Source organism: Cyrtonyx montezumae, unplaced genomic scaffold (assembly GCF_038088225.1).
Source record: "Cyrtonyx montezumae isolate F1298 unplaced genomic scaffold, pur_monq_1.0 scaffold_3, whole genome shotgun sequence".
Classification (NCBI taxonomy): Eukaryota; Metazoa; Chordata; class Aves; order Galliformes; family Odontophoridae; genus Cyrtonyx; species Cyrtonyx montezumae.
In genome coordinates this window covers 149503272-149530897 of record NW_027072034.1, presented here as the reverse complement: position 1 = coordinate 149530897, position 27626 = coordinate 149503272, and the positions used below count along the sequence as shown (strand labels likewise).

Below are 27626 nucleotides of genomic sequence, written 5' to 3'. Positions count from 1 at the left end.
CATAACCTTTCACTGGGGAAAAAAAAAACGATGAAAAGAAAGTAAACTATTCTTGGTATCCTGAACGTCTTTCAAAACCTGTGTGCTTCAGTGAGGTTTATTTTCAGCATTAGCAGAATGGCCAACTTTGCATTTTTTTTCTGTTAGTTCATGCATTCATCAGTCATCTTAATTTTTAGAAAAGCTGAATTGGACTTTTGTAGCTGTTTGTATGAATTCAGAGCAGCCCTGCTCGTTATGACAGATGGTTTATGATGATGGCATGACAGAGAGGATAAGATGGCATGACAGAGAGGATAAGAAAGGGACAAAAGCGCCTTGGATTTGGCTAACTTTACATGGTCAGCCTAATCTAGTGGGAATTTCACCCTGATGAGAGTGAGCGAATAGAAGGGAACACTTGCAAAAGGCAGTTCATCCCTCTTACCTTTCCCTCTTATCAAAGAATGAGATGGCTTTTCCCATCTTTTAGGAGGGACCCATCTTTGCTGCTAAGCTAGATGCCAGGTATTGGTAGCTGGAGTTATGTAGGCTGAGTTCTTCTCATTATCCATTCACACAGTGCTTTGAACTTTTTTCAGTCCGTTTTATAACATCAGTGGATGAATCTGGCTTCCCAAACAATAAGCAGCCAACCAGTAACAGTTTGGAATTTTGCATGGGAGAAACTGATGAGGTGGTATTCCTGCTAGGAAGTGAAATGGGGCTGGGGTCTTTCCCTGCAAGCATACTCCTTGGCTTGGTTTGGCATGTTGCATTTAGTGCTCTCTGAATGGTGCTGCAGTGAGGTGGGCAGAGGTCTATTCCTGTGAGCAGTATGGCTGCCACCACCCATCTTAGGAAAGCAAGAGTCCAGGGCTCTGCATAGGCACCTGCCTTCATACCTCACTTATTTTATTTCCTCTTGCACGGAGTTGAACTTTTCCTGGGTCAAATATGTTCTCATAGTATTCGAAGAGATGAGATTAATTAGCTATATAAAAACATAACAAAATGAGAATGTCTTTACGAAATGTTTTGTGTTGTTTTAAAGATATTGAACAATTTGATATTCACGTTGCAGAAGAGGAACACAAAGTGGTATGTCTTGAAAAATCTTGGGGTTTGAGGGTTTTTCTTTAATTGAAAGTTCTGTAAAGTCTGTTCTGCAATTTTAGCTAATTGTTTTTGTAGTTTGACAACTTATGCCTCTAACCACAAAGCTGATCTAAAAAATATCACAAAAAACTATACAAGTAATTTGTAAGGAAAGTTACTTTTTCTTTGTTGCTGTTGATTCTAAATGTGTCTAGATGTTAGAATTTAGAAGAAGAAATAGTATATACTTATTTTTAAATCATTCAGTATATTTGTAAAGTCACCTTCTTAATTTTTTTTCTGAATGCCCACGTATCCCAGGATATAATTTATTTTAAGCAAACCCTTAGAACTTAGATACATGCTAAGTACTGTAAATGTTCCAATCTTTTCTTTTTCCCTGCAACTTTTTTTTTTCATGTTTTAAACATCAGTTTAATATCAGTAAACTCATTGTGGATATTCTGCTTAAATTATGAATCAGCATACTTCTAGTTAGTGACAGATTACATCATGAAATCCAGCATTACATTTTGTGGAGTAAATTTAGTCTTCGGTGGAAATTAAGGACTAATTTGCCATCATTTTGAAGTCTTTCATGGTATTCTAAAAGTGTATCACTGCTTTTAGAGGAGATGTGTTTTGCATGGTAGTTGACAGTGGAATAATGAATCATTGTAACCAGAAGAATCAGAGAAGTCTGATGTCCTTCTAGAGATCTGTGTAGTGTTGACATGAAGTTTCCTGTCTTTCAAGAGGGCATTCATACAGTCCTAAGAGTTGTACAGGATTCTAGCTTTTACTCTGCTACCAGTACTCTTTGTCACATGGGTGAGGTTTTACTTAGAAATCCTTTTCAGAGCTAACTCATCTTCCTTAAATAGTTAACGTAGCTGATTCTAAACTGGCTGTGGTATTTTGCTCTTCACCCCTTCTCTTTGATGAAGGGTGACATCTTCATGCACTTTGAGCAGCAAAAGTGAATTTCTTGTAGTCAAGGATATCTCAGAATATTTAACAGTTGGAATACCCTGATGAAAACTGATCTTGAACTTGAGCACCTTGCATGTGGCAGAGGTGGTTCTGCTGCTGCTGACAAGTAGCATGTTCCCTTAAATCACCGTAGTGTTTGAGCCCTTCTGTCATTGTTTTTCTCTTCAAAGCAAACTCAGTGTGTAATCATCAGTACAGAACTGTGCTTGATGACCTCTGTCTAACATTCTTTCTTTCCTTGTAGGTGATTCAAAACTCGGGTCAGCTTCCAAGAGCTAGAGTTGCAGATGATCTTATATGGGCACAATGGGATATGACAGAACAAAGACTCTTCTACATTGTTCCAAAGGTGAACTGAATGTCATTCCACTTTTTTTTTTTGTCTGTCTCATGGTAGCACAGTTTTGAGTGTAGTGACACTTGCCTTAAGTACCATTTATGTGCATGCAAGAAGTCTGATAGTCTCAGTGGTTCTTATGAAGGTTGGTGGGTTTGATGGTTTTCTTTGCTTTAAAAAAGTCTTCTGTTCAAAAGGATCTAAATCTACTAAAAACTGGTGAATAAGTTCCCCCTTTTCTACAGAGCTCCTGTTTAGAATGTATGTTATATGCAGACTTGTTGAGTACACCAGATGAGGACAAGTTCATGGCTAGAAATACCCAAGTTCCTCACTTTTTTTTCTTTTTGTTTTGACTGAAGAACTGTTTTCACTTGATCTGTTCTGCACAAATGAAAACCCGCTTTTCTGAGCTCTTTGCCATCAAAAATATTTGTTAGGAAATAACAGAAAGTGAACTATGGTGGAGAAACATATTTCTGGTTTTGTTTCTGAGATACTTTTTGAACTGACCAAAACCAGATAAGGTTCCTATTGCCTAATAGGTAGCTGTGGAAAAGTATTTTTAACCTACTGGAGAAAGAGAGAGAGAGTGTGTATGAGACATGTGCTTCAAGTGGGGGCCCACGCAATTAGAGGTGATTGGTAGATAATGATCTAGGACAGGAAGAAAGTTTGTCAGTGTTATTGTGTGGGGTTATATGTGGTTTTTAATGTCTTCTTTTGTCCCCTAATTTCTGCATATTTGTTAGCAAAGAAGCGTATGTGTGGAACATTGAGTGGTCCAGTCATGTTTCAGTCTGTGTGATATACTTAATTTTTTATTTGTTACAAAAATATCCTCTTAATCGTAGGAATCAAGGAGTACTTTAAGATGTGTCCAGTTTTACCCTGATGAAAATTTTAACTCAACAGTAAGTCATTAGTATTTTTTTAATATGATAGCTTTGAGTTGGTTGTAATTTTCTCTTCCAAGTACTAATAATGAGATCAATTTCAGTGTCTGTATAATCTCTAATAGACATTTTGCACAGGGAGACTGGTTTTGGATTTGTCTTTTGGGAGAAAGGATATATCCTTGTTCTATATTATTTTTAAGAATACGTTCAGATTATTTCATAATAAGGTAATTTTGGTGCCATTATGCGTCTATTGACCTAGAAGTAAGTGGCATTCATTACATTACGCTGATACTGTACTCAGTTGTTGAAAAGTGGGGCTATCAAACTCACTAGACAAAAAATGGTCTACTGTGACAGTTTTAGGGGAGAAAATCTGTTGCTATCAAAAGATAGAGACAGAACATAAAAATTACAATTATTGAATATATAATTGCTAATATACTTCCATCGCAGCAGCTGAAATTTGCTCTAGTGCAGATTACTTGCAGTTGATATATATATTTTTAAAGAATCTCTTTTCAGATTGACGTTTGTGATGGTGATTAGAGGACAGATTGATTTCTTTGGTAAAATTTTGAATCTTTTGAAATGCGTGTGACACATTTCATTGGGATGAATATTAATCATAGTTCAGTAATTATATTGACCTCCATAAATGACAGGCTTTTTTTGTTTTTTTGGTTAACAGCTAGAGTCACAACTGGATATTTCTGTGAATGACACACAAGTAAAGTAAGATTTTTGTTTTCCTTTTCATGTTTGGTGTAATACTTTATAAACCTAGGTAAATTTACTGTTAGAATGCATCTGTGTTTGGAGTTACCTCATGGAATGGGAACATAATAATAGGAACACTGTGTCCAGACCTCTTATTTTCTTCAAGGGTAGCAGTAAAATATAATTCATCTCTTGACTGCTTTTTTGGTACTATTTTTGTGAATAATTTTTCTGGAGAGTTAGCTGTAAGTTAAAGAATCCTTTCTCTAAGTATTTGGTACCTATTTGAAGGGATTTGTTTCATTTTTGGATGTGCTGTAGTAGTGATGTTGAGGTTGCTGTTGAGGAAAGCTCTCAATTTTTAATTGTTGTGTTATATGTTTCACTGGGGAGTGCACCAAATTGGTAGCTCCTTTTTATTCTCCATGAGGGAGTGCCTGTGTTCTTTTTATTCCCCAGCATGCTATTTCCAAGCAGCCTGCGGTTTCAAAGGCTAAGACTCTGTCTGTGTCTGCAGTGCCCACGAGTGCATCTGAGCTTGTCTCCCTGAAGCTTTCTTTGAAGTGAGAAAGATCGGGTCAGAATAGTCACTCAGATATATTCACTTCATCCTCATCTTTCTACATGCAGTTGAATTTATGTTCCAAAAGGGCCTGTATTTCTTCCTCGTTAAAAAGGGAGGTGAAAGCTACGAGTTCAGATGTCAGTAACTGAAGGTAGTTGACTTATCCTGAACAAAACATCTCGGAAAGCTCAGTACAGTGCCACTGCACATGTAGGTTGCCCTGAATGAGCACTATATAATTTTGTAGTTACTACTGAAAAAAATGCAAGTCTTGTAAGAGCTTCAATACTATATATATAGTTATGTTTTTATACATATCTATCAATCTATATTTTTTAATTCTTGCAGAAAACCTAGGATAAATCTCCATATAGGAGCAAAATCATTTTTGGAGGGATATAGGAAAACAAACCCTAAAAAAAATCCCAAACCCAATTAAAAGCAACGCAAAAGCAGATGGACTGCAGTTTTTCTATTTCATGTTCTGTATGGGAAACATGATACTTGTTTCTTTGATATATATATATATATGAAAATGGGATTGTCAATGAACTGCATTAGGGAAGGAGGTTCAGACTGGGTATTAGGAAAAAGTTTTCCAGTGGGTGTTTGGGCCCTTAGAATGGGCTACTCAGGGCAGTGGTCACAGCCCTGAGGTGCTGGAGTTCAAGGAGTATTTGGACAACCCACACAGACATAGGGTTTCATTTTTAGGTAGGTCTGCTTGGAGCCAGAAATTTGATGTGATGATCTCTGTGGGTCTCTTCCAACTTGGGATGTTTCTGTTATTCCATGAAAAACCATTAAAGTACACCCACCACAAGACTGAAAAAGATTGTCATGGTAACGTAGGTTCCATGTGAGCGTGATTTTGTCCTCTCCTTTTTCAAGTGCGTCCACTGGAACTGGTGTGCTTACTTGCAGATTTAAATGTAGCTTTAGGGGTATGAGAATGGTGCAGTTGGGCTGAAAAGTCTTCTGAGTTCTCAGGCATGATGAGTTATTGGATTTTGGATGCTTTGTCAGAAATAACTTACGTTTCCAAGTATAGGAATGGTTGGATTATACTGCAACAAGTGAATATGAAATCATGCAGTTGTGTTAAAAATAATTTCTAACAGTGCACCCTTATAATTGTCATTTCTAGCAGTACTGAGATCATTGGCTGAAGACTGATTTAACTTGTATTACAAAATAGTTGATTATGATTCAATTAATACGTTTTCATTACATTGTGACTGTTCTCATGGTCTTTGTGTCGTGATAAATCCCTTTGGATGAAGAACTCATTTATTTAGTGATCTTTATTTGCTCATAGACTTGTGAATTTTGGATACGATGACTGTAGAGACCAAGATGTTGCATCTAAGTCTTTGAATCTTCAGGTTTTTACAAGTAAAGCAGGTAATGAATAAATATAGTTTTTTTCATATTACAGTGATCTCCACATACATACAGTCATCATAATTGATAACTAAGAATTTATTTGTAAGTCACTATATAGTTTTTTTGTTTTTTAATACAAGTGTGAGACTTGTTTGTTCCTTAGATTGTACTTGACACAAAACTGAAGAGAGTGGCAATTGTGCACTATGATTTTATTGCTGAGTTTATTTACCCTCTGAAGGCTGTGTAGCAAGTTGAGCTGAAGACTACCTTGGGATTTATTTACTAACAGTAATAATGAAGCAGTCATCCAAAAAACTTCTGGTAGCCCAGCTCCAAAAACTGATGCAGTGTGAACATACAGAACAGATCCAAGCATGTGATACTAAACTTACTATGTTCTACTTAATGGTTTAATATCTATATGTTGCTATGTTCCTTAAACCTATAGGATTAAGGGCTCTCCCTGCATCCTAATGCATGTTATGAGTTGGTGTTCTTGTTTTTTTTAATTAAATACTGGACTCAAGAGACATCTGTTCATCACAGATGCCTGCAATTTCAATTTCTGAATTAGACCATACAGCCAAGCAGAGATGGTATATGATTAACCTTTAAATGGTCTGCAGAGTTATCTAGAGGTGTGATGTGTTGCAGAAATACTTTCAAAACTTGCTTTTTAAGGATGCTTTTGTGCATGCAGGTGAATTGTAGAGGTTTTTCGTAGCTGTATTGAAGTGACAGTGCAAATGAAGCAAAATACTGTTTCTTTTTTTCTTACAAAGGCAGGTTGTACAGTTAAAAAGATTAGAGGGAAGGAATTGCAGAAAACCACATCTCTGTTTACCAAATTCAGGTTAGGTTAATTTTGTTCTGTTAGCAAGACAAAGTATTTTTTAGTTGCATTTCATACACAAGCTTCCTGTACAGTAATGGAAGAAGTTATTGATTTGTGTATATGTTTCCTTTTAAGGCTGCAATTTGCTAAGGTTATTTTAGATTCAAGCACTACCTTTTGGATCAGGATGAAATTCAGTCTTCCTCTGTTTGATTACCCTGAAGTAAAATGATTTTTCCATCAAACACCACATTTAAGTTCTTTGTGGAACCTTTCTCAAGTTGAATATTGTGCTTAATGTAAAACATAATTTGACAGTTAACACTTACTGAGTCGCTTCATTGTATTTGACTCTTCACTAAATGTTGTTTGAAAGTGAGGATTACACTGCACAATTCATTTTGAGTAATGACAGTTTGGAACAAATGGTTTTTGTACTTGGACCATTTGTAGTTGTTGAACAACAGTGCCTGTAATCACACTGAAGTTCTTTCCCTTTTGTATTTCTCATTTATGGTACTTCACAAAATGACTGCAGGCTCCTTGAGGCACAAACTATGCCTTCTGTGGACCTGCTAGCATGCTTCAACTGTTAATGCTGAATCCCTGTTTGTATCATTTAGATATCCCTGGCTTGGAATAATTTGCATAACTTCATAATGGAATATTCCATGTAATTTCCCCTTCAATCGTTATTGGCCTCCACCAAGCTGAACTCGGAATGAAATCACTCTTTCTCAAACTTGTGCAGTAAAAGAAAAGTAGCCCTGTTCCTTAGCACAAACAAGACAAAATGTCTCCAGATAAGATCTCCTATGTACTTCCAGATTAGCTGAGATCAAGGAATTCTGGTCTTGGAATTAATTTTATGTTCAGAGTTCAGTTGTTATTTAAACAACGCTGGACTGTAGAGTTTTCTTTTAACACTTTACCTTTCAGTTGAATTTGCTTGGCATTAAAAAAAAAATGAAGGAAGTAAGATGAATTTGCTTGGTATTGAAAAATAATGCAGGAAGTAAGATGACATAAACTTGGAATTACTCTCACCTATATTTATCTAACTAAAAGCTAAGCATCTGGACTATAATTACAGAGAGAAATAGGCATCTCCAGAGTATGGTTGCTTCTGTCCATATTTCTTCATTAGCTGTGTAGAGGAAGTCTAAATGGGAGGTGTTTGGATGGCAGAAGTTAGGTGAAGCAAGTCACTCTTGTGCCAGTACAACTCAGCAAATGTGCAAGTGCAGTGTCATCTTTGAGTTGTGGAGCTCAAGTGCCATGTTGAGGAACTTTTACAGCCTTACATCTGTTCTGCATGAACCAGAATCAGGAATTTGAAGTTACAGTTCCTATAGAAAACTATCTGTCTTCACGTGTACTTCATGTAAGACTTACTGTTTCAGTGGTATGATGTTTGTTTCTGAAGTGGCACAGCTGTAATTGTTTTCTTAATACTGCCAAATGCAGTAACTCACATAAGTTTTAAATCTTGCTTTTTTTCCTTTGTTGTGGTTGAGATATTTTCCCCCTCTGTTTCTGAAAAGATGAGAATCTATCCAAATATGTCTTCATGTGTGATTTCTGGCATTATGGCATTCAGCTCCAGCTTTTACTTGGGCAAAAAGCTTTTACCATCATATAGGTGCAATAGGATAACAAAACAAGCCTTCCCTGCATCAACACACCCCAACTCGCATTTGCAGAGGTCACTGGTAAGGACAGGAAATGAATTTGTCTCATGTTCTCCGTCTTTGACTGCACTAACAGGACTGTCAAGGCAGTATCAGATGTAATACTGCTTGGACAGTTGCTGATCTGAGATGTTTATGTTCTTATGTGTGTTAACGGAGCACCATTTGGTATTTCCTACTGTTTGTAGTTCAACTTACTGATATTTGGACCAGGATCCTGGTGTTGTATCATCTTCTTAGCAGTTGCCCATAACCACTGCTTTTTGTGATCAACTTGCATATGTGCTCACTGACACTTCAGTCTGAACAAATTGACTTGCACAATTGTTGTACAGTTTAGAGAACAATGTATACAGTAGCCTCCCACATGGAAGGAAAGAAATTGCAGTTGGAAGGGAGCTGTTGGTAATAAATCAGCATTGTGGGTTGCTGGAGCTTTTCCAGTCTTCCTCATGAGTCCTGATGCTGCTATTTTAAAAATTATGTGTTCTCTGAGAGATGCCAAGTGCTCTGGCAGCATGTCCTGTCTGTTTAAATGACTCAAATATCCGTGCAAAACTGTACCAAGCTTCCTAGCAATATTCAGTCAGGTAAGAATAAAAAAGTGATGCCTCAGGAAGGGATTTTACCTTCCTTAGAAGTGTGGTGTGCTTCAGCTGTACTGTGGCTGTGGTACTTTAGACTGCGTTTAACCAAGTAGAACACCTTGGTAGCTGTGCTTCTGCACTTGTGCTTTTTCTTTCTTGCACCCATTTGTGTTTATGTGTGTATTCCTTGTATATACAGGCTTTTATTTTTCGCAAGAGAGTATTTGTTTATTGTTTTATTTGTTTCTTTTGTCCTAAGTGATAAATTTTCAGCAAAGGTAAAACAGCATATTGTTACAGTTGTCTTTCCCAACTGTATTGGGATAATGTTGTTAAGAACCCAATTCTGATCTGAATGCCAAAGCAGCTTGCCAAGCACTGGTGAAAGTCAATGAAGGTTTTCCTAAGAGATGGATGAAGGGCTACCACCCAATGGAATGAAAGCAGTCTGTCAGTCTGATTTAGAAATAAGGTGGATAGGGTAGAGGGTACCATTCCTGCCCAGAGTACTGCACTTTGGCTGAAATAAACTTGAGACAAGCATTGACTTTTTTCCTAAAAAAAAACCAACCAAACAAAAAAGGTGACAGCTCTTTGTACTGGGAAGGGAAGAAGTGACAATGATGACAATGATCTTTAGTGAGAAAGCTCTACTAGCATACCATACTGCTGCCAATATGAAAGTATTGTTTAGAAAGTAAACAAACTGAAATATCTAGATAATAAGACAGGCTGTGGAGGGAAAGGCTTGGTCCGTTTTCTGGCTGCAAGCAGGATTTCTACTGTCAAGGTTTAAAAATGTGCTATGTCTAAAAAGAACTGGTTGTGTCAGAACTGTGAATTCCACTGTGCCATGCTGCCTCCTCTCTCCTCCTTTATTGTCTCACTAGGTAAATGATGGTTAGAGATGCGTGGTCTGTATTTCTGTAACTGTTACCTTTTTTGAGAGGTTGTTATTGTTAGTTTCTAATTTGAAGCAGTCTTGCTTTAGTTTTGCATTGTGAACAGTGGACCTGTCAATTTCTTTTTCCTTTCTGCCTTTTTAGGAGGATTGTGTGTGTGTTGTAGTCTCGCTTCGCATATTCCTGGGGAAATAACATACTCCATATATTTTTTACATAGAGGTAAGATTGACGTGTCAATTTATACTTTTTTTGGACGGTGACATTTTGCTGGAAGAGTGGCAGGATGCCTTGCAAAACGAGCAACCACCTAAGTCTGCAGACAATAAACTGCAGTAGCTGATGTTTTAAGGACTGCAGTTGTGTTTGTCTGCAGACTCATCTTTCCTGCTGTAGACTTCCTGCCTGGTGCTGAGCTAATGGCTTCAAACCAGTGACTTCATGAGTGGTTATTAGTTGAGTCCATTAATCCTAGCCAGATTTTTTGACGTGATGAGCACAAACAACATCAGTGAAATCTGCAGGAGCTGCAGGTGTGTTGAACTGACGCCATAAGGCATTTGTATGGGAAACAAAACCAGCAGCTCTTAGCTTGAATGTCTGTTTAGAGTTCCAGTTCAGCATGTCATTTTCACAGCAAGAGGTGCAACACCCACTGTTTTTAAGAATGGCAGCTATGTGAGTGGTATGCCAACTCTTAATTTTAAAATCTGTTTTTTTCCTTGAAAATAATAACATTGTTCTGATCAGAGCATAAAACTTCTGATTGGCAAGATCTCTTTCTCATGCTTCTTCTGCTTTACTTTGTGTTTGCTTTCTTATGTCAGGAAACTTTCCATGAGTCGGTTGCACTAAAACATTACTTTGCTGCTGGAATGTTGTGGGATTGGGCAGACTGCTTTTTTGGGTTCTCGAAGGCATTAACAAATTGAGACAGTCAATTTTATGTGTAATAGTACTGGACATTATTGCTGCTGCTTATCTTCAGCTAAGGACTGACCTCTTCAGGTATATGTACCTCATGTAGCTGAAGTGGCATTGCACTGCTTGGAGTCAGCTGTGGCCCTTATACATCTGTATCTGTACCAGGAACAGAGTGAGGATAAGTAATAGTGATGCTGACCAGCTGCATCTGAAATGATCTTCATAAAATGGAGTTGTTGGCGCAGAGCTGTTTGTAGATTCACGTAAGAGTCACCAGTCATGGAAGGGAGTTATATGTATGTATATATATGTAAGGGAGTTATGTGTACAAGCAGCAGAATATCAGAGCATTTTGAAGACATGAGGATTTTAGTCTGTTGTGGAACTTCTGTAAGCTCAGAAGGAAGCTTCCCTCTTTCACTTGAAGGAGGTGTTGCAGGTGAGGCTATGTGCTTCATTGGTAGGAGAGATGCAGCAGCAATGTGTCTTATTATTGTAAGTAGTTATTTAACAAAGCTTTTTCAACTTAAGAAATTTGTGATAAGGTCACTAGATGATGTACTGAACAGAGAGCAAAGTCTGACTAAAGTGTTAGGAAAACCCTCCTCTTGAGTCATGTGGCTTAGGATGGACCCTCTGGCCAGTAGTTTATGTCTAAAGCATTATATGTTCAAGTTTTAGGCCATTACTCCTTGTCCTATTGCTGTGCACTATTGAGAAGAGCCTAGACTCATTCACCAAAATGTGAAGCTCAACTATTGAAAATATTTGGTGGTGGTTTCTTTTGTTTTTCTGGGGGGAGGCAGGGTTATGTTGATGGGTTTTGTTTGTCTGTTTGTAGATGGGAGGTATCCTTACACAGGTTTACTCTGGGTTGGGATGCTTCTTCAAGCATGAACATAAACTGTGCAATGTGTGGCCAGTTTACTTATTCTGAAGAACTGTGTTCTGTGGGTAAAGGTCTGTTAAGAATGCAGCTACTCTGTTTAGTATGAAGTAAATCCATCTGCGCAGATAAGCCTGTAAAACAGTCTTAAAATATCACTGTTTGGGTATAATGACACTGTTGAAAATTCTATCTATAAAGTTATATATACTTGGCTTGTAACAGATGGTGTTTCTTATTTCCATTTATTTATTTATTTGTCACAGGTTATAGCAAAACTTTTACAGTTTCTCTAGAAAGACCAGAAACTCCTCAATTGAAGGAAGTGGTCTTTTTGAATCTTGGTAAGCTACTTGTGTTATTCTCTGTCTGCTACTGTCTTTCCCCAGTAGGGAGACAAAGAACTAAACCTTTTCTAGAAGGAAGAGATTTTTTTGTTTCTTAAGTTTAAGTAGTTACATTACTTGGCATTTGATATTGCACTACCTCACTGTTAGTAAGCAACTTCCTCTGAAATTGATTCAGCTTCTGCTTAGATCAGCTGCTGAGTTCTTGAATGTCTCAAGCCTCTTGAAACCTCCCTTGGAAATCCAAATGTATTGCTTGTATTTCCTGTGTTAATGCAACAGCAGTTTTTAACTAATTCCTTTCATATGTCCTAGATATAATCAGTCCATAAAGAAGAAATGGGCTAAGATGAAAATCATGTGAAATATTCACTTATTTGCTTTAAGATTCTACATGCTAAATTGACCACTGTGATTTCTTTAAATAGGCTATTATGTGGCTGCTTATTTGCCTGGGCAGTTTCTGCACCTCCTGAATATTCAGCATCCTGACCTGCTGTGCTATAGTTTATTTCTGACAGGTATAGTACGACTGCTATATGAAATTAATTTATTGTAGTAGAGGAAACTTGTTAAAATCTCTTTATAGGGAAGTTGTGTTTGGTCAAGGCTTGCTTTATTGCACAGTGTTCTGAAAAAGGGAGACTGAAATGTAAGAGTGAGATTTTTGCCACTTACCATTTGGAAAAGTGTTTCTGAAATGATGTTTCCTACTTGATCAATTGCATACTTTTTGCTTATTAGGAAATAGAAGGAAGCCTTTCACTGAGGTCTTCGCTTTAGTTTCATAGTATCCCTTCCCCCATCTTTGCTCATGCTTCTCAGTCCTCTGCTGTTCTCAAATTTCGCATGGAGATGTAAATTTGATTTTACATTTCCTTCCTCCAATTGAGTTGCTCTAAATGTGTGTGTTTGGAGGATGTGGGGAAAGGAAATCTGTGTTTCCTTCACCTGATCAGGCTGATGCAATTTGATTTAGAGTCTCATCTGAGAGGCATGTTATTTCATTTCCAATAAACATATCTTTATGGGAAGTGGGTTATTTTTGGAAATAGAGGCCTTTTGTTTGGAAACAGAAACTTATTCTTCTAATTGGGTGAAGGAAAGGTAAGACTGGCACAGGAGTATCACATGGAGCTAGTACTTTTTGTAAATACCCGATTGAAAACTTCTGCTAGTGATGAGTACAAAGCATGACTGCTGTGGGCCCAATTCCTCTGGTGAACCAAGGGCTGTAAATCTACTTAATAGTGCTGTGTTGGTGAACCTCGGAGCTAGCATAAGTGAGGTGACTTTGAATGGTGGTTCATTAAGTAATCGTAGTGCAGAACTTTTCTATTCTGGCCATTGAGAGATGTGGTAAGCAGTCCACCAGTGCAAGATTGCATTATGATTCTGAATTCAGGCAGTTCTGAACTGTACCAGTCAAGTGCCAGTTCCATTGTTGTATCCCTGTTAATTCCTTGTACCCTACTCTGTTCTGTGTACTCTGATTTGTCTTGTGACTGGGTTATGAACCTCAAATCTGTGCATCTCTGTAGCAGCAGTAGGGAAATAAAGGATTGAAAGTGGACTGGGTTCCTGATTTAGTTCCTTTCCCTCGTGAGCGCTGTTCCATCTTTTCTCTAGTGCAATACCAGGGCAATCAGAACAAGAAGTAAACTGTTTTTTACTGCTGGGGATGCAGGAGTCTTGAGAAAAATAACAGTAGTAGACAAATTTTTTATTCTTAGTCCTTTTTCTTCTCAAACCTGTGTTTTTCAGGTGATGATGCAAGAATTGACATGTTGCCTAACTGCTCCATCCAGTCCCCACTCGTGTCAACAGTCTTGGATTGCTGCATGGGAAGAATGTACACAGTAAGCATCAGTGACAGCGACTTACTGAAGTTCCTGGAGAACAGCAAACGAGACAGTGAGAGGCTGGCAGCTCTACATTGTGCTCTTCTATGTGTCAGAAGTACAACAGACTTGGAGATGAAGGTAGGAAAATAACTTTCTCTAAGTTCTTTTAGTGACTGATGGTCACATACAGAACAAGGTCAGGGTTATGATATCAATGAAAGAAGAAAAATTCTGATTTGTATGAACCTTTTGCCAGTGCCAAGAGGTTCATCAAGAGACTCTTTATTAGACAAGGTTCTTTATTGGACAAAGATGACATTAAAACATTTATTTTTATATCATGGATTCATGCAAAGTGTTAGTACTGAAATCAAGGTTTCTGTGGTCCCTTTCAAGTCCCTTATGTGGTTTAACAGAGAAATATAGTAATTCCCTCTGTTCTCATTCTGACAGATCATTTGGTGGATTTCTGAGAACCTATCGACGTGTCATTCTTTTGATCCTATTCAGGAATTTATCATTGGTAGGTATTCCTTTTCCTGCATATTAACTTTTCCTGCGTCACCTAGTTATGACTTGAGGAGAAGCTACAATATCATAAACTGACTCTCTTCCAACTTGTTTGTTATGATCTACAGTAGCTGACCTGCGTATTGTGGTGTTGGAGGCAGTTTCAGTACTTTAGAAGGTATATAGATCCTCTCAAAGTGACACTGGTCAATTTTTTTTTCACTTTTCAGATGCATTTTTCTTCTTAGTGAGGTAAATAGATTTATCAAAATTTAGGTCACTGGAGAGCAAGTTTTCCATCTGGCTTCTGTCTTTGATATGTGGGATGTAAATAACTGGGATTGGTGAGGAGGAACAAATCTCTTCCAGCCCAGCCCAAACCATTTTTTTTCATAAGGATTTGGCATATCATGACATTCTCCTGTAATAGCTGATTCGTCAGCCTATCTAGTGTGTGTATTGTGTGCCTTGAGCCTACATACAAAGAACCCTTGCAGTGCTGAGCTGTAGCCAAGCAGCTGACCGGGCCCTGCAGCCATCTGGACTTCCCTTCCTCCTTTTGTGCAGAGAATGGAATGAGTTCCACCATGGAGGAAGCTGTGCCAGAGACAGCAGCAGGATTTGTCCCTAAACAAGTGTTACGTAGATAAGACTGTGAAGCCTCTTCTTGACAACTGCTTGCTTAGACAAATCTCTCCCTTCTAAATCTTTTTACATTGCATTCAGCCTCCCTATACTGCAGAATGTGTCCAGAAATCAACAACCTGGATAAACTTTTGCCCTACACATCCCTGCTTGACTGGACTGGGGTAAGACAACAGCTGGCACTGTGATAATTAGAGGAAGTTTGTTTTTTTCTACTTTAATAAAACCTGTAATGTTCTTGTATACATCACCTTTTCTTAGACGTGGTCTGAATTCACATCTGTGTTTTATGCACATTTTATATTGTCAGGTCTTAACCCCAGAGGTATTTTCCATGAGTCCTATATTTTGTCAACAAAAAACAGCATTTATAAAACGAGAGGAGTTACCATAATGGAATGAATAATTAAATGTATCAGTTTTCATAATGAAATACTAATTTATGGATGATTCTGTTAAGTTTATAATGAATACAAAATATATGTGACCTGCAAAATCCTGAATTTACCGCCAAGACATCCAGTGTCACTAGAGCTAGATCTGGTAACTTTAGGCAAGAGTAAATAACAGAACAGATAGCAAACTTGAATTTTTCTGGTCTATAATTTCTAGTTCTGCCTTTTTCTAAATGGGATGAATGAGAGATGTATCTTCCTTTCTTCTTTTTGGCAAAACTGAATGTACAGTTATAGCTAACTAGTTTGTTACTTACATACCTATACAGGAGCACGTATTATGTGAAATTATTTATATTTTATCATTTGTATTGATAGGTCATCCCTGGAGTAGCATGTGCAACAGACATTATTTCTCTACCTGTGTTAGAGGTAAATACTATTACAAAACCACATTAACTCATATTTGCAGGTTATGAGCTGCTTTTTTTGGGGGGTGGGAAAGATGAAGAAGGGATGGTGGTGGTGTTGAGTAAAGGCTAAATACTAATGAAGTAGTGTTGCCACAGCCCTGTCCAAAAATAGAGGTGAGCAGAAACTTGCTGTTTGAAATGACTTGTATGTTTAGTGAGGTATTGGTTAGCGTGATGTTTGCTAGCTCAAAATGGGTTTGTTTTTTGCCTGTTCTGAATAGAATTTTTCCATTCACCAGCTAAAGTTTCCAGAAATTAATTCTTTTTAAATTTAATTGATACCTCTTCATTTGTGACTTCGTTAGATTGAGGCAACCTCGACACAATGAAATGTGTGAGGATTTCTCACTACATATTCCCACTTTGATGTGCTGGAGGGATAATTCATAGTGCTGCCATTGATATTAGTGATTTATGACCTTTTGACTTTTTGTCCAGAGCATCCTGTGATTTCAACCATGTCAGGGCTTCTCATCTTCCATTCCGCTCCCTCAGATCCAGTTTGGAGAAATATTTGAAATCTTCCTAAGTGCTCTGCACAAAATCTGAAAGATGCTTTTAATAAGAAGCATGTTGTGCAGGGCTAATGTGAAGAGTCAGAGTTGAAACCCAACAGTACCGCCAGCATGCATCAATAGACTCTAGATACATGACAGGGTTATTTCTTGTAGCACTTTAGAAAGGTGAGAGTCTGTTTCCTCCCTGACCCTTGTAATTAGCTCAAAAAGATTCAGTCTTCATACAAACTTTTAAAATTGGTGACATTACCCCCCTACTCACTCACTCCAACAGAACCACAGCTGTCCTACTGCAGATTTGTGTGACTGTTATCAGGGAGTTGGACTTCGTGTACTTTGCTTGGGAAGGCTGCCCTGAGAGGTGGGTCACCTGGGAAAATCAGATCTTGGGAAATTTTGTTGTTAGATAATCCCTGTAAGTTGCTGAGGTCAAAGTTAGTATGTGCTTAATTTGTCTGAGATTGAACCTCAAACCTCTGGGGGCAAATGCCTTTAGCAGCTATACTTCCTGATTGTGGAACTCATTTCCTATTTGTCTGAAACCTAAACAGATTTAAAAGGTCAGAGTTGAACTAAAGACAAATATTTCCTGCTACTTTTGACTGCAGATTGCTCTGGCTCCCAGGTACTATTATGGTAGTACACACAGTGAGGCATAATGCTTTGGCTGCATTATATTCCAGAGCCACCTTAGCTGGTCAGTTGGTGGGGCTTCAGTTATATACCCTGTCAGAAGTCAGGTGTTGCTGATGAATCTGGTTCTATACAAGTATTATTTCTTTTGCAGCAGATTTTCTGGTATTGCTGAGAAGCAGTGATCAATTGTTGGCCTAAGAAACTCCTTAGTATACTCGAGCCCAGGAGTTGTTGCGAGCCCTTGGGAGGTCTATGTTCACAAAAAAAAAAATTGTTATTTGGGTGAAAGTGTTTTTTTATTGCCAAGTTCCTGTTCAGCAGGAGGTTGGGAGTTGGAGTAGGTGACTTTTTACGAACTCTTCCAACTCAAATGGTTCTGTGATTCTAAAAGGGCAACAGTCAGAAAAGATTGTCAAAAAGCTTTACATAAGGATTATGATTAATACAGGCCTGATATTTCTTTTTGAACGCAGAAACCAAACTTGAAGGGAGTGCAAGTTGGCTGGATTAGAAGGGGAAGGAAGAAACAGGTGGGAGGAAGAAGGGAAGAAAATGGGAGGAAGTTTAGAAGAACAAAGATATGTAGTGCAAGCAGTTGTCAGAGAGATCAGCACAAGAGCCACAGAAGCTAAGAGTGAAGCTTTATAGTGTAGCTGTCTGCTCAGCTACGTGATTAGTTATGTGGCTCTGAGTACCTTTGCTGCTAGGTTGACATGTCCACACAGTCCTCTGGGAGAATACACGTGCCTCGTAGAGCTCACAGGCATCTTTCAGCCCTTCACTGAGGTACAGCAGACTACTCTGTCTCCAGTTGAAGCAACACCACTTGTAAAAAGGCTCCATGGGAGTTTCTCATGGGTTGCAAACTGAAAAGACCTGACTGACTTCTGATTGCTTAGGTATTAATGCAGACTCCTGAAATGTCTGCAAAATAAGCGCTGTCTAAGACAAAAGGACCTTCTCTTTCCAACTTCTGGAGTCAAGATCATCAAGAAGAAACAGATTTATAGTAATCTTGTATTTTAAACTTTGACTCTTTAATGAGATCTAATACAGTACAGGTTTCAGTGGTGTCTGCTTTTAATTCTGAAGTTTACCACTTCCTGTTACAGTCAGTGTATTAAAGAAATATGCTATCTTGCTCCACCCCCCGTCACACATCAAACAAAACTCACCATGGTCTGAGTGCAGTTTTGCAGTGGTGTTGCTGTTGCAATTGCATATATTGGTCACTAGATGATATCCTTACACTTTATTCTTGATATTTGTCTATTTCTGTATCAGTACATGTAGGCAACATGCTGCTGTAGTAGGTTGTAGATCTGATAGCTGCTTCTATCAGGGCAAACATATGGTGCCATATGCATTCCTAAGTTTTCAGCTGCTTACTATAACATAGAGCAAAAAACATGTTTATTCTTCTGCTGCATCTGCAACAATAAAAGAACAGTTAGCAATGACAGCAAGAGAGATGTGTCTAGCAGAATTGAGGCTCTGCATTTTATTTTCCTTGCCTAATTGTATTTCACAGTAGGAAGTGGTTTTAAGGGGTTCTGAGGTTTTCTTCTAAAGTTACTGTAATTGTGGGAAGCAGCAATCAAAATCCATTATGTTATAGCATGTCAGAGCAATATTGTGGACTGTGTAGTTTAAAAACCTTTCTGCCTTCAAATGTCAGTACTGTAATGTCTGTATTGAGGAGATAAATGTATTTAAAAGGGACAGGAACTGTTGGTACTGTCAGTTGTTTTAAGGAACTGCCACAAAGAAGTGCCTTAATCTTGTCTCTTCTTTGACACAACCACATTGCTCTTGCTTAATAAACAGTGGCCTCAAATCTTTATACTCAGTCTAATAATTGGCTCAGCAAGGCAGTGTGAATTTATTTGGTTGATATTTTTTTTCCTCCTTTTTGTTTACAGTCGAGTTTAAATTAATGTCAGCTTTACAGTCAAAGGCTTTGGAATTGCTGTGGAAATGTTAGGATTTTGTTTCTTTTCTGAGGATGAGGCTCTGTTACTTGAGGCTGGCAAATGGGAGTTGGCGGTTGAAGTATTAGAGCAAACTGAAGATAGTGGAAACCTCCAGATGCTAGAGTCATGATGTTGTTCCTTTGTTGGGAATGAACAGAAACCCTGAGTGGGACTTATTTGACCAAATGTAAACACTCGTGTTGAGTCAGGTGCCTAAGGCTGCTTTTACAGTCAAGCAGAACTTTACACAGTGCAGCCAATGTAATCTGTGGTGCAGTTCTTCCCACTCAGAAGCAACCATCAGAAATAGGTCAGATGAAATAGGACCTAGAAGTACCCATTTCTTCCCAGTGACTTAATAAGATCCTAAGGCAGACAAGTATCTGGGGGTGCAGGCCTGAGCTCAAGTAGGTAAGTGCTACTCCTGCTGTCCAATTAAGGAAATAAAAGTACTGGAATTAAATAATGCAGCTGATTTTGTTTCTTTAACTTTTTTTTTCATTTCAATTACAATGAAGCTACAATTTATTGCAGTTCTTTCCAATCGCTCTGTGAGATTGTGTTTAGATATTTCTGTAACAGTGCAACAGTGTATTTATGTTTTCCCTGCAACACTTTGCAGATCCAAAATTCTAAAGGCTTCTGGGAGAAACTTGACTCAAACTTGGAGAGTGTGAAGTATGCAGAGCCACATTTGCATTACCACAATGACGTGCTCAGGAGGGAATGGCGTAATCTCTCAGAAGAGGTAAATATGTGTGCACTGAAGTGGATGTTTGAAAGCCAAAGAAGAAAGGGTTAATGCTTTTTCTTTACTATGAGGATAAAGATATGGGAATCTGATTATGAGATGTACAAAGATTTGCAGTCATTTATGTACAGGGCGGTTGCCTGTAGCTCTTATTTTGTGAAATAATGAGAGAAAGTACACAAAAGCAGAGCTTACACATACCTGGATTGTTAGGTGGGTTGTTTATGTGTGTCTGTGGGCATTGGTATCTGGGCCGTGAGTTGAAGAATCACTGAGCATTATTTCCATTCAAAATGAATGTCAGTATCATTTCTTGTCTGCATTTTATCATCAGGAAATGTTTTAATTGACCTTATACTTCATTCATTTTGGAATTTTTATTTATTTGTAAAACAGGTAGAGGATAGAAGAACCACAGCCTATTTGAGGAATATTTTTGAAAATGCCAAGAAGTGGGTATCATTTTGTATATGTACTTTTTCTTACTATATTGAAATGAGTTGAAGGACGTGTTATTTAAATAGCTGATCAAGTATCAGATCAGATATCTTGCTCTGAAGAAAAGTATCCAGCTGAAATTCATTTATGATAATTCTTGTAATCACTGCAGGATGATCTGAAATATCTAGGCTTCTAGAGCTTGGGAATTTATTGTAAATGTGAGAAGTGCTACCCAGACAGAATTCATTCCTTACCAAATGTAGGTTGCTTGTATTTCTTTAGCTACCTTTGAAAGACCAAGGGGTTGTTTAAGCTTTCTAATGTCCTTACAAAACCCTCTAGAGTAATGGCTGTGAAACAGACTGATTTTTGTTTCAAATTCCAGGGTGCTTTCTCATCTGGACACTTGGGACTCTGGTAAGTAAAATTTTTGTTGCTGTGTGCCTTAGCTGTACTCTTTGTTAGGGTATTGCCATCTAGCTGTTGTCAACTAAAAGTCAATAGCGTGTGTTGCCAGCACTGAAGAGTTTGAGGCATTAGTATGAGCAGTTGTTAAATTAACACTACTATAAAGCTTTCCTCTAAGGTTGTGTACTGGCTAGGAAACCTTTGAGAATGAACTTCTTTCGCAGTGGATCTGGCTTAATGTAAGCACTAAGTCTCTGTTTGCCTATATTTCTTCTCTAGGATATTTTTGGAGAAGGCTATCAGTGACACGATGTTACTGTTGTATCTTGTCCATGTAGAGATTTATTTGCAAATACAGAATTTGTGTATGGTAGAAGACTGTTGTGGGTGAAAATCACAGTGTGAAGGATGAAGGCATGTAATGGACTGCCTGGGCCAGGAACACCTGAGCTTATAAGTGATATTCAGTTCCCCTGTCACAGATAAGAAAAACTGAATGTAATGGCAAATTATCCTGTTCATCCATCAATGCCTTCTATGTGATCTGCTACTGTGTGCTGTGAAATTATACTGATTGAAGTGTTGATCACATGTCTTATTGCAAAGAATTTTCAGTGTGTTCATTTCCAGCCCCTAGCACCTGCCATTTGTGCTGCTGCTGGTTATTGCAGTGGGCTTTGATTTCTAGGACCTTGTATCTTTGTAACTTTCATTGCTTAAGGTTGTAACTGATGGCATGTTTCCCAAAGGTTGATTTCTTTATTGATAATGATGTTTAACTCTTTATAAACAATTTTTAGTTAGCTGCCAACAAGTAATAAGCATCAATTTAGTGCATCTTGCCTGTAGTTCTTCCTTCAGGTCCTTTAAAAATAAAGCAACAGAAGGCTTTTGTGCTGCTAGATGGTGAAATAAACCTCTTTCAGGGTGAGCAGGGATGGTTAGAAAGTGCTTTGTAAAAAGTTAGCTGTTCTGTAAAATGCTGACTTGATTTTATGGTACATGGTGAAATAGGAGTTTGTTTCTCTTCCTTTCCTTTCAGTACAAGAACTGATTAGGAAGTACAGGGCATTAAACTTCAGTAGTTACTATCACCTACTTCTGTGCAGTTGGAGGAATGTATTCCTTATGGGTCTGTAAATTTGAGTAACAAAAGCAACTGTGAGAGAAGACCAGGAAAGTGGGAGGTGATTCTGTGCTGCTTCTACTTTGTGTGTATATGTTTCCTTAGAAAACCCTTGCAGCTCTTTTGCCTTTTGTTAGTAAATGACAGGATCTAAACATACGCCTGTGTAATGCATGGTTGGGAGATTCTCTTAGTATTTATCCTCTACAAAATCATCACCATATGACATCTCTCTCTTAAATATAGAAAAAAAGAGTAATGAAAATAAAGTATAAAACAGTTCAACAGGCTTGTGTTCCTCTATGCTCAGTGTTAAACTCTTGAGACAAAGATGGCAAATACAGGGTTACTTTCCATTCCTCAGTTCTCTCTTAGGGAGTCCTTGATTCTGTCACTGTGTTAGTTCTGTCATTAGCAGAAAGTGGAGTTCCATGCTTTTCTCAGTGTGTTTGAAGTTGTTTGGAGTTTTGTGATGTTTTTGGAGTGTCATGTCCTTGAATGACTGTTGCTCTGTTTATTTCAGAGGAAAGGCTAGTACCTCTCTTTCAAGAGGAAGATTATCAGCAGCAATTACTTATGGGACTGGTATGTGCTTTTGTCACAGTGTGCACTAGAGGACGCACAACCTCAACAAGTGTAAAGATATCAGTTCCAGTGTCGAGTGGAAGCTCAGAGCAGCAATGGAACAAATGCTGTGTTTTTAAGTTTTGGAGTTCATCGTCATGATGTTACCATATGATCTTAATAGGCCCTGATATCATAAGGCAGAGGGGAAAAACATGAATGAAAAGTAGGTCTGTCAAAGTGTTTTTCTCCACTACAACTTTTGTTTTTAAAACTGTTTTTCAGAACCCTCTGAACTTCATTTTAATCTGTCAGTTGTTTTGGAACCACTTTACATCTTTCTAACACTCTCCACCTTCTACCTCTCTCAAAAATATGACAGATCTTCTTGTTTCTCAACACTTTTATGCCGTCTCCTTTCTGCCTCGCTACTAGGACTGCTATGGCTGTTGTGAGGTCACTCCTTTTTTGATTTTCCCCCTGATGATTTCCCCTAAAGATCTGACATCCTTATGCTTCTGGGCAGTAAATCCTTTCTTAAATCTCTACCTATCCTACCTCTGCTTAAATATGCATCTTTCCTTATGCCTTGCTTTTAGATCTAAATAGGACTCCTCAGCTTGCATTGGAAGGTCTTCATATGTGAAGAGTGTATCAACACTGTTCTGTGAGTCCAAATCTAGGTCAAGTTCTCATTCTTTGCAGTCTTGCTATCTTTTTCCCAAGTTTTGACTCTCATCCTCTGAAATTTCTCTACATTTCTTACCTTAAGTTTATTCAGTTAGATCCAAGAATGCAGATCGTCACTGTCCTTTGAGCTTTTCTGTCATCTGTATTCTTTTCTTGACACATGGAGATTGATCTACTTGAAAATTGCTCAAGACTGAGACTTTATTTGCCTCAGTTTTAGTCTGAGCATTGAAAAAAAAAATGCACTTTGTTGTAATTCTCAACAAAGAACCACCAAAGACCACATAACCAACAAGCTACGAGGTCAGAGAATATTTCAGAAAGGAGAAGGTAGATAGTAGCATGGAATGTATGCTAGCAAGTAGCTGATTTTAAACACTTTGCAATGAATATTTAACTTGGCTTTATTCACTCACATTCTAAATCATGTTCCATCACTACTAACACAAATTGTACTTGTGCTACTTTTCTCTATTGTAAAATCCCTCAGGTTTTTACAGATGTAATAAATAGAAGTCATTGTTCATATTAAAATCTTTACTTCACCCTGTTTTCCTGGTTTGACCCAGAGAGATTTAAGAGGTGTGAGCTTTTTCTCTTCAATGTCATTGACAATAGCATCCATTTTCCTAAATTTACACCAAGTAACCATTTTCATATTCAGATCTGCTATTGACTTTGAGACCCCAAGCTTCCACACAATCATGCCAATCTTAGCTGGAATTTTGTGATGGGGAGAAGGCTGTGCTGGTTGCTGTTGATCAGGTCCTGGAACTGGTGGGGCCACTGCATCTTTTTGAAGAGACCACTGAATTGTTGGCTTATTTTCCTAGATGGTTGCTCAACTAAAGGATCACCTTATGAGACATCTACAGTATGTAGGAAAAAAGAAGATTGAGCAAATCGTGTTGGATTATGTTGCAAACCTGGTTAGTTTTATTTTGCTGTTATTGATGTGAGCAAACGTGTTACTGGGTGAGGGTGTGTGCTGTTGGATGTGTGCTGTGTGTGTATCTAGCATGTTTTGGTGGGAGGGGGTTGCTTATAAGATGTCAAGCCATATTTTTTTTTTTGTTAGTAATGTGTATATTGATAAGGTAAATAATACTTAAGAAGAGTTGTTTTGGACTTGCAGAGTACAGAAGGAAACTTCCTTTACAGCTTGTAGAAATATGACCTGCTCCTGGAAGCAAAGATCTGAACTCATCCTGAAAGCTGGAAGAATAGATTCATTCTGATTTCTAGGAAATACTTTGATGCATGCTTTAAATAATGGAAATGGGATCAGGGGAAATGGAAATTAAGAAAAAAAATCTCTTTATTATAATGTGAGAGTTAATTATCACTATTCCAGCAAATTGACTTCATTAGGCTTTTCGTGTAGCAGATGCAGTTTTGCCTGAATCCATATGGCCTACAGTGAAAACTTACTTTCCAAATTCTCAATTCTCTGTTTTTCATTATCTTAAGAGAAGCTTAAGGAAAAAGCTGTAAAAACTGTCGTGCATAGAAATGACTGTACATGTTTTTATCTGTCTCAGCATCAAATCCTTTAAGTGTGGAATGTAGAATCCATAAGAGCTCACATGGGAGCAGGGAGTTCATGTTCTTTGTCTTTTTGCTAGTCCTGTCACCAGATTCAGCATTGGATCTGTGCAGCTCAGGATGCTGTGGTGCCTCCGTCTTTTGTGAAGTCCTTTGCAGATCAGTAATGTTGTGAATGTTACAGTGTTCTATGAACTGCAGCAACCTCTGTTGGAGTTACTGACTTTTTTTATTCAGGTCATGCTCCACAGCTCGACAATCACCAGCATATGTTTTCCTTATCTTTATAAGAAGAAAAGAAAAACTAGTGACAGATGAAAATACAAACAGGACAGTATGAACAAAAGCTTCTTAGCTGAAAGAAGCAGAACCAGAGTACTTGTTCTCCTTTCACTTGTTTTTCAGTTATCATTTGTAAATTATTTATCTAAAGTGAAATAAAATAAAAAAGCAAAAGCTACTGAAACACCCTAGCACCTTTGTCTGCAAGACAAAATTACTTTCGACTGAATCTTACAGTCAAAACAAATCTCAGCCCTTCACAGCCCACCATCAGTGAAATCTTAGCATTAATATTTTTTCGTTTCTTTTAAATTTCACTGAAGGCAAGAACTCTTTCATTTCCATTACAGAGTTCTTATTCTTGGAGATACTACTGTGAACAAACATCATATTTTTCTTGGAGTCGCTTCAGGTCTTTGGTGGGTACGTGTTGCTACGTAGTGTTGTGACATCTTGAAAAATCTTTTAATTGTTAGCCTTGGATTTCCTCTCACCCAAGGGTGAAATTGTATTCTAAATGTCTCTGAAAGTCTCTGTAGTGGGTGCACCTCTTTAATAAACCAGCCACAGACATCAGATACATTCTCAACTGAAGAGGAATAATGGAAAGACACCATTTGGATTTCACTGTTCTCAGAAGGAGATCTACTTTGGATTCCCTTCCTAGGAAGAGGATCTAAAAAGCAGCAAGACCCTGTTTTTCTCCTTTTTCTCCTTTGCTCCTGATGCTTTTCTTTAGTCACTCCCACATCTTTTCTGCAGAAACAGCCATAGAAGTTGAGGATTTGTTTCTTCCAAATCACTTCACTAAAACTTCCATTTACTTGGCACTTTTACCTGAAAATATAGCAAGGTACTCTGCAAATGTCAGCTTAGGGGCTGCTGCATGCCCTGTCTCACTGTTGGTCATGTTTTCTCTTGCTAGTTTTGAGTAGTCAGAAGGAGATGGCTTGTGATACCTGCCTGGAAAAAAAATCATTTTGTACTTCCTTACTGAATGAAAAATGGTATTGCCATGGAGGCTCTGGTTTAGCTTCGTTTTGTTTCTCCATAGACCTGCTGCTGCCCTTGGACAGGAGGCTGACTGCATTCCTTCTCTAAAACTATGTTTCCTTTCTTATATGTACATTATCTTGTGGGTAGTGTGCTGAAAACTGTTCAGAATATGCCTTCTTGTTCTCTTTGGTGTCCATTGTGGCTTATTCCAGTGAAGGTGTCGTGTCACAAGCATGTTAGTATTTAAGATTTAAGCAAGTTGTAATAAGTAAGTTGACAGTGATTTTAAATGATGCTTTTATTCTATATGCTGCAAAAGTTACATGATTGGCTGTATCCTAAAGCAAATAGTGAAAATAATTTTGTAACACAAATAATACATGAGTCTGGTGTTTAAGAAACTTCCCTCCACCTCAGATACTTATCATCTGGTCCAGTTGAAACTCCATCAGAGGCCTTTGCTGTACTGCGTGCTGCCTGGAGAGGAAAGTCATTTTGGCAGCAGGTGTGGTTCTTGTGACCCTCCTCTAAAAAGTGGAAATCACTTATTTCCTGGAAAATGAGTGGAGAGAACCTGCTATTCTCAAGGGATATTAAATGGAGCCTTTCATGACATGCAGAAACTATGAGTATGGAAAATATTAGGTGGTTGTTCTGAGGTAGTGGCCCCAGTGTCTGCTGTGCAAGGCTGGATGAAGTTCTGAAGGGTGGAGGGAAATGGTGCCAAGTTTTCCAGCCAGCGCTGCAGAGAAGAGCATTTGAGGGTGATAGTAAAGAGCAGTGTTCCTATTCTGACTTTTTTCACACTGGCTTCTCTTGTGTGTCTGCTTACCTTCTTGCTCAGAGCCTGTGACAAGTTAAAGTGGGCTAGAAGGAAAAATAGAAGATTTCTTTTTTTATTCACTAGAAGGAGAAAAAAGAATGGGAAGAAGGACTCCTGGATTCTGGCCATCTTGAGGGGAGAGGGCTTGTTACTTCTTGTGACACCTGTCTGCAAAACAGGGATCAGCCTTATGTTTCCTGAGAGTTTCCTGGGGTTGATTAATAGCACTTTGAGGCCCAGAGATAAAAGGCCTAGAGGAAGCGTGTCAGTTCTGTTACTGAGATGTGGAAGTCGCTACATATGACAGCCATAAGGGGCTGGCTAGAGGAAGTTACGTCGACTCTTTAATGCGTGCTTTCTCTCTTTCAGCTGCAGAACACTAGAAAATCCAAGTTTATAGCTTTTGCGTGCTGACATTGCTCTGGAAGCCAGTCTGGGAGCAGAAGGATCAACAGTGTGGGCCAAGAGATTGTTTTCATTCACTATAGTCAAGAGAGAAATCAATAGAGGCAGAGAAGCATTTGCTTGTCTCATCTTTGCTCTTCACCCAGCCTGGATTTATGATTCATCCTGTAGACTTTTTTTTCAGCAAAGTGAATATTCCACTTCCTTCAGCAGCATCCAGTGTTGTCTGGGCCAGAGGCACCTTTCCTTGCCAAATGCTCAGTCAGCTGGATGGCTGGTTTTTACATTCATGGCAAATTGGTCCTTGAGAATTTGATGCACGGGTGTGAGATCAGTTGGTTCCTGAGAAGCATGATGTGTCAGGATGCTGTATATCTTGCATAATGCTTGGATGAGCTGAGAGCACTTACTGTAATCTTTGGGAATGGGACAATCCAGTTACAATTCAA

The 27626-nt window shown here is 38.3% G+C and overlaps 1 protein-coding gene across 7 annotated transcripts in view; it reads left to right on the top strand.

Moving 5' to 3' along the window:
- GSAP (gamma-secretase activating protein) overlaps positions 1-27626 on the top strand; it is a 416138-nt gene that overhangs the window by 381899 nt on the left and 6613 nt on the right. For all 7 annotated transcript variants that reach the window (XR_010622589.1, XM_065743684.1, XM_065743680.1 and 4 more), the window contains 17 exons: positions 1034-1080; positions 2315-2419; positions 3262-3321; positions 3998-4041; positions 5910-5995; positions 10140-10217; positions 12072-12149; positions 12581-12673; positions 13917-14134; positions 14450-14519; positions 15233-15315; positions 15925-15978; positions 19769-19894; positions 20294-20349; positions 20724-20755; positions 22396-22457; positions 23960-24055. Coding sequence is in view for 6 of the 7 variants with exons in the window: in XM_065743684.1 (XP_065599756.1) it covers positions 1034-1080; positions 2315-2419; positions 3262-3321; positions 3998-4041; positions 5910-5995; positions 10140-10217; positions 12072-12149; positions 12581-12673; positions 13917-14134; positions 14450-14519; positions 15233-15315; positions 15925-15978; positions 19769-19894; positions 20294-20349; positions 20724-20755; positions 22396-22457; positions 23960-24055 (1388 nt within the window). In the remaining variant the exon portion in view is untranslated. The remainder of the gene's footprint in view (positions 1-1033; positions 1081-2314; positions 2420-3261; positions 3322-3997; positions 4042-5909; positions 5996-10139; positions 10218-12071; positions 12150-12580; positions 12674-13916; positions 14135-14449; positions 14520-15232; positions 15316-15924; positions 15979-19768; positions 19895-20293; positions 20350-20723; positions 20756-22395; positions 22458-23959; positions 24056-27626) is intronic.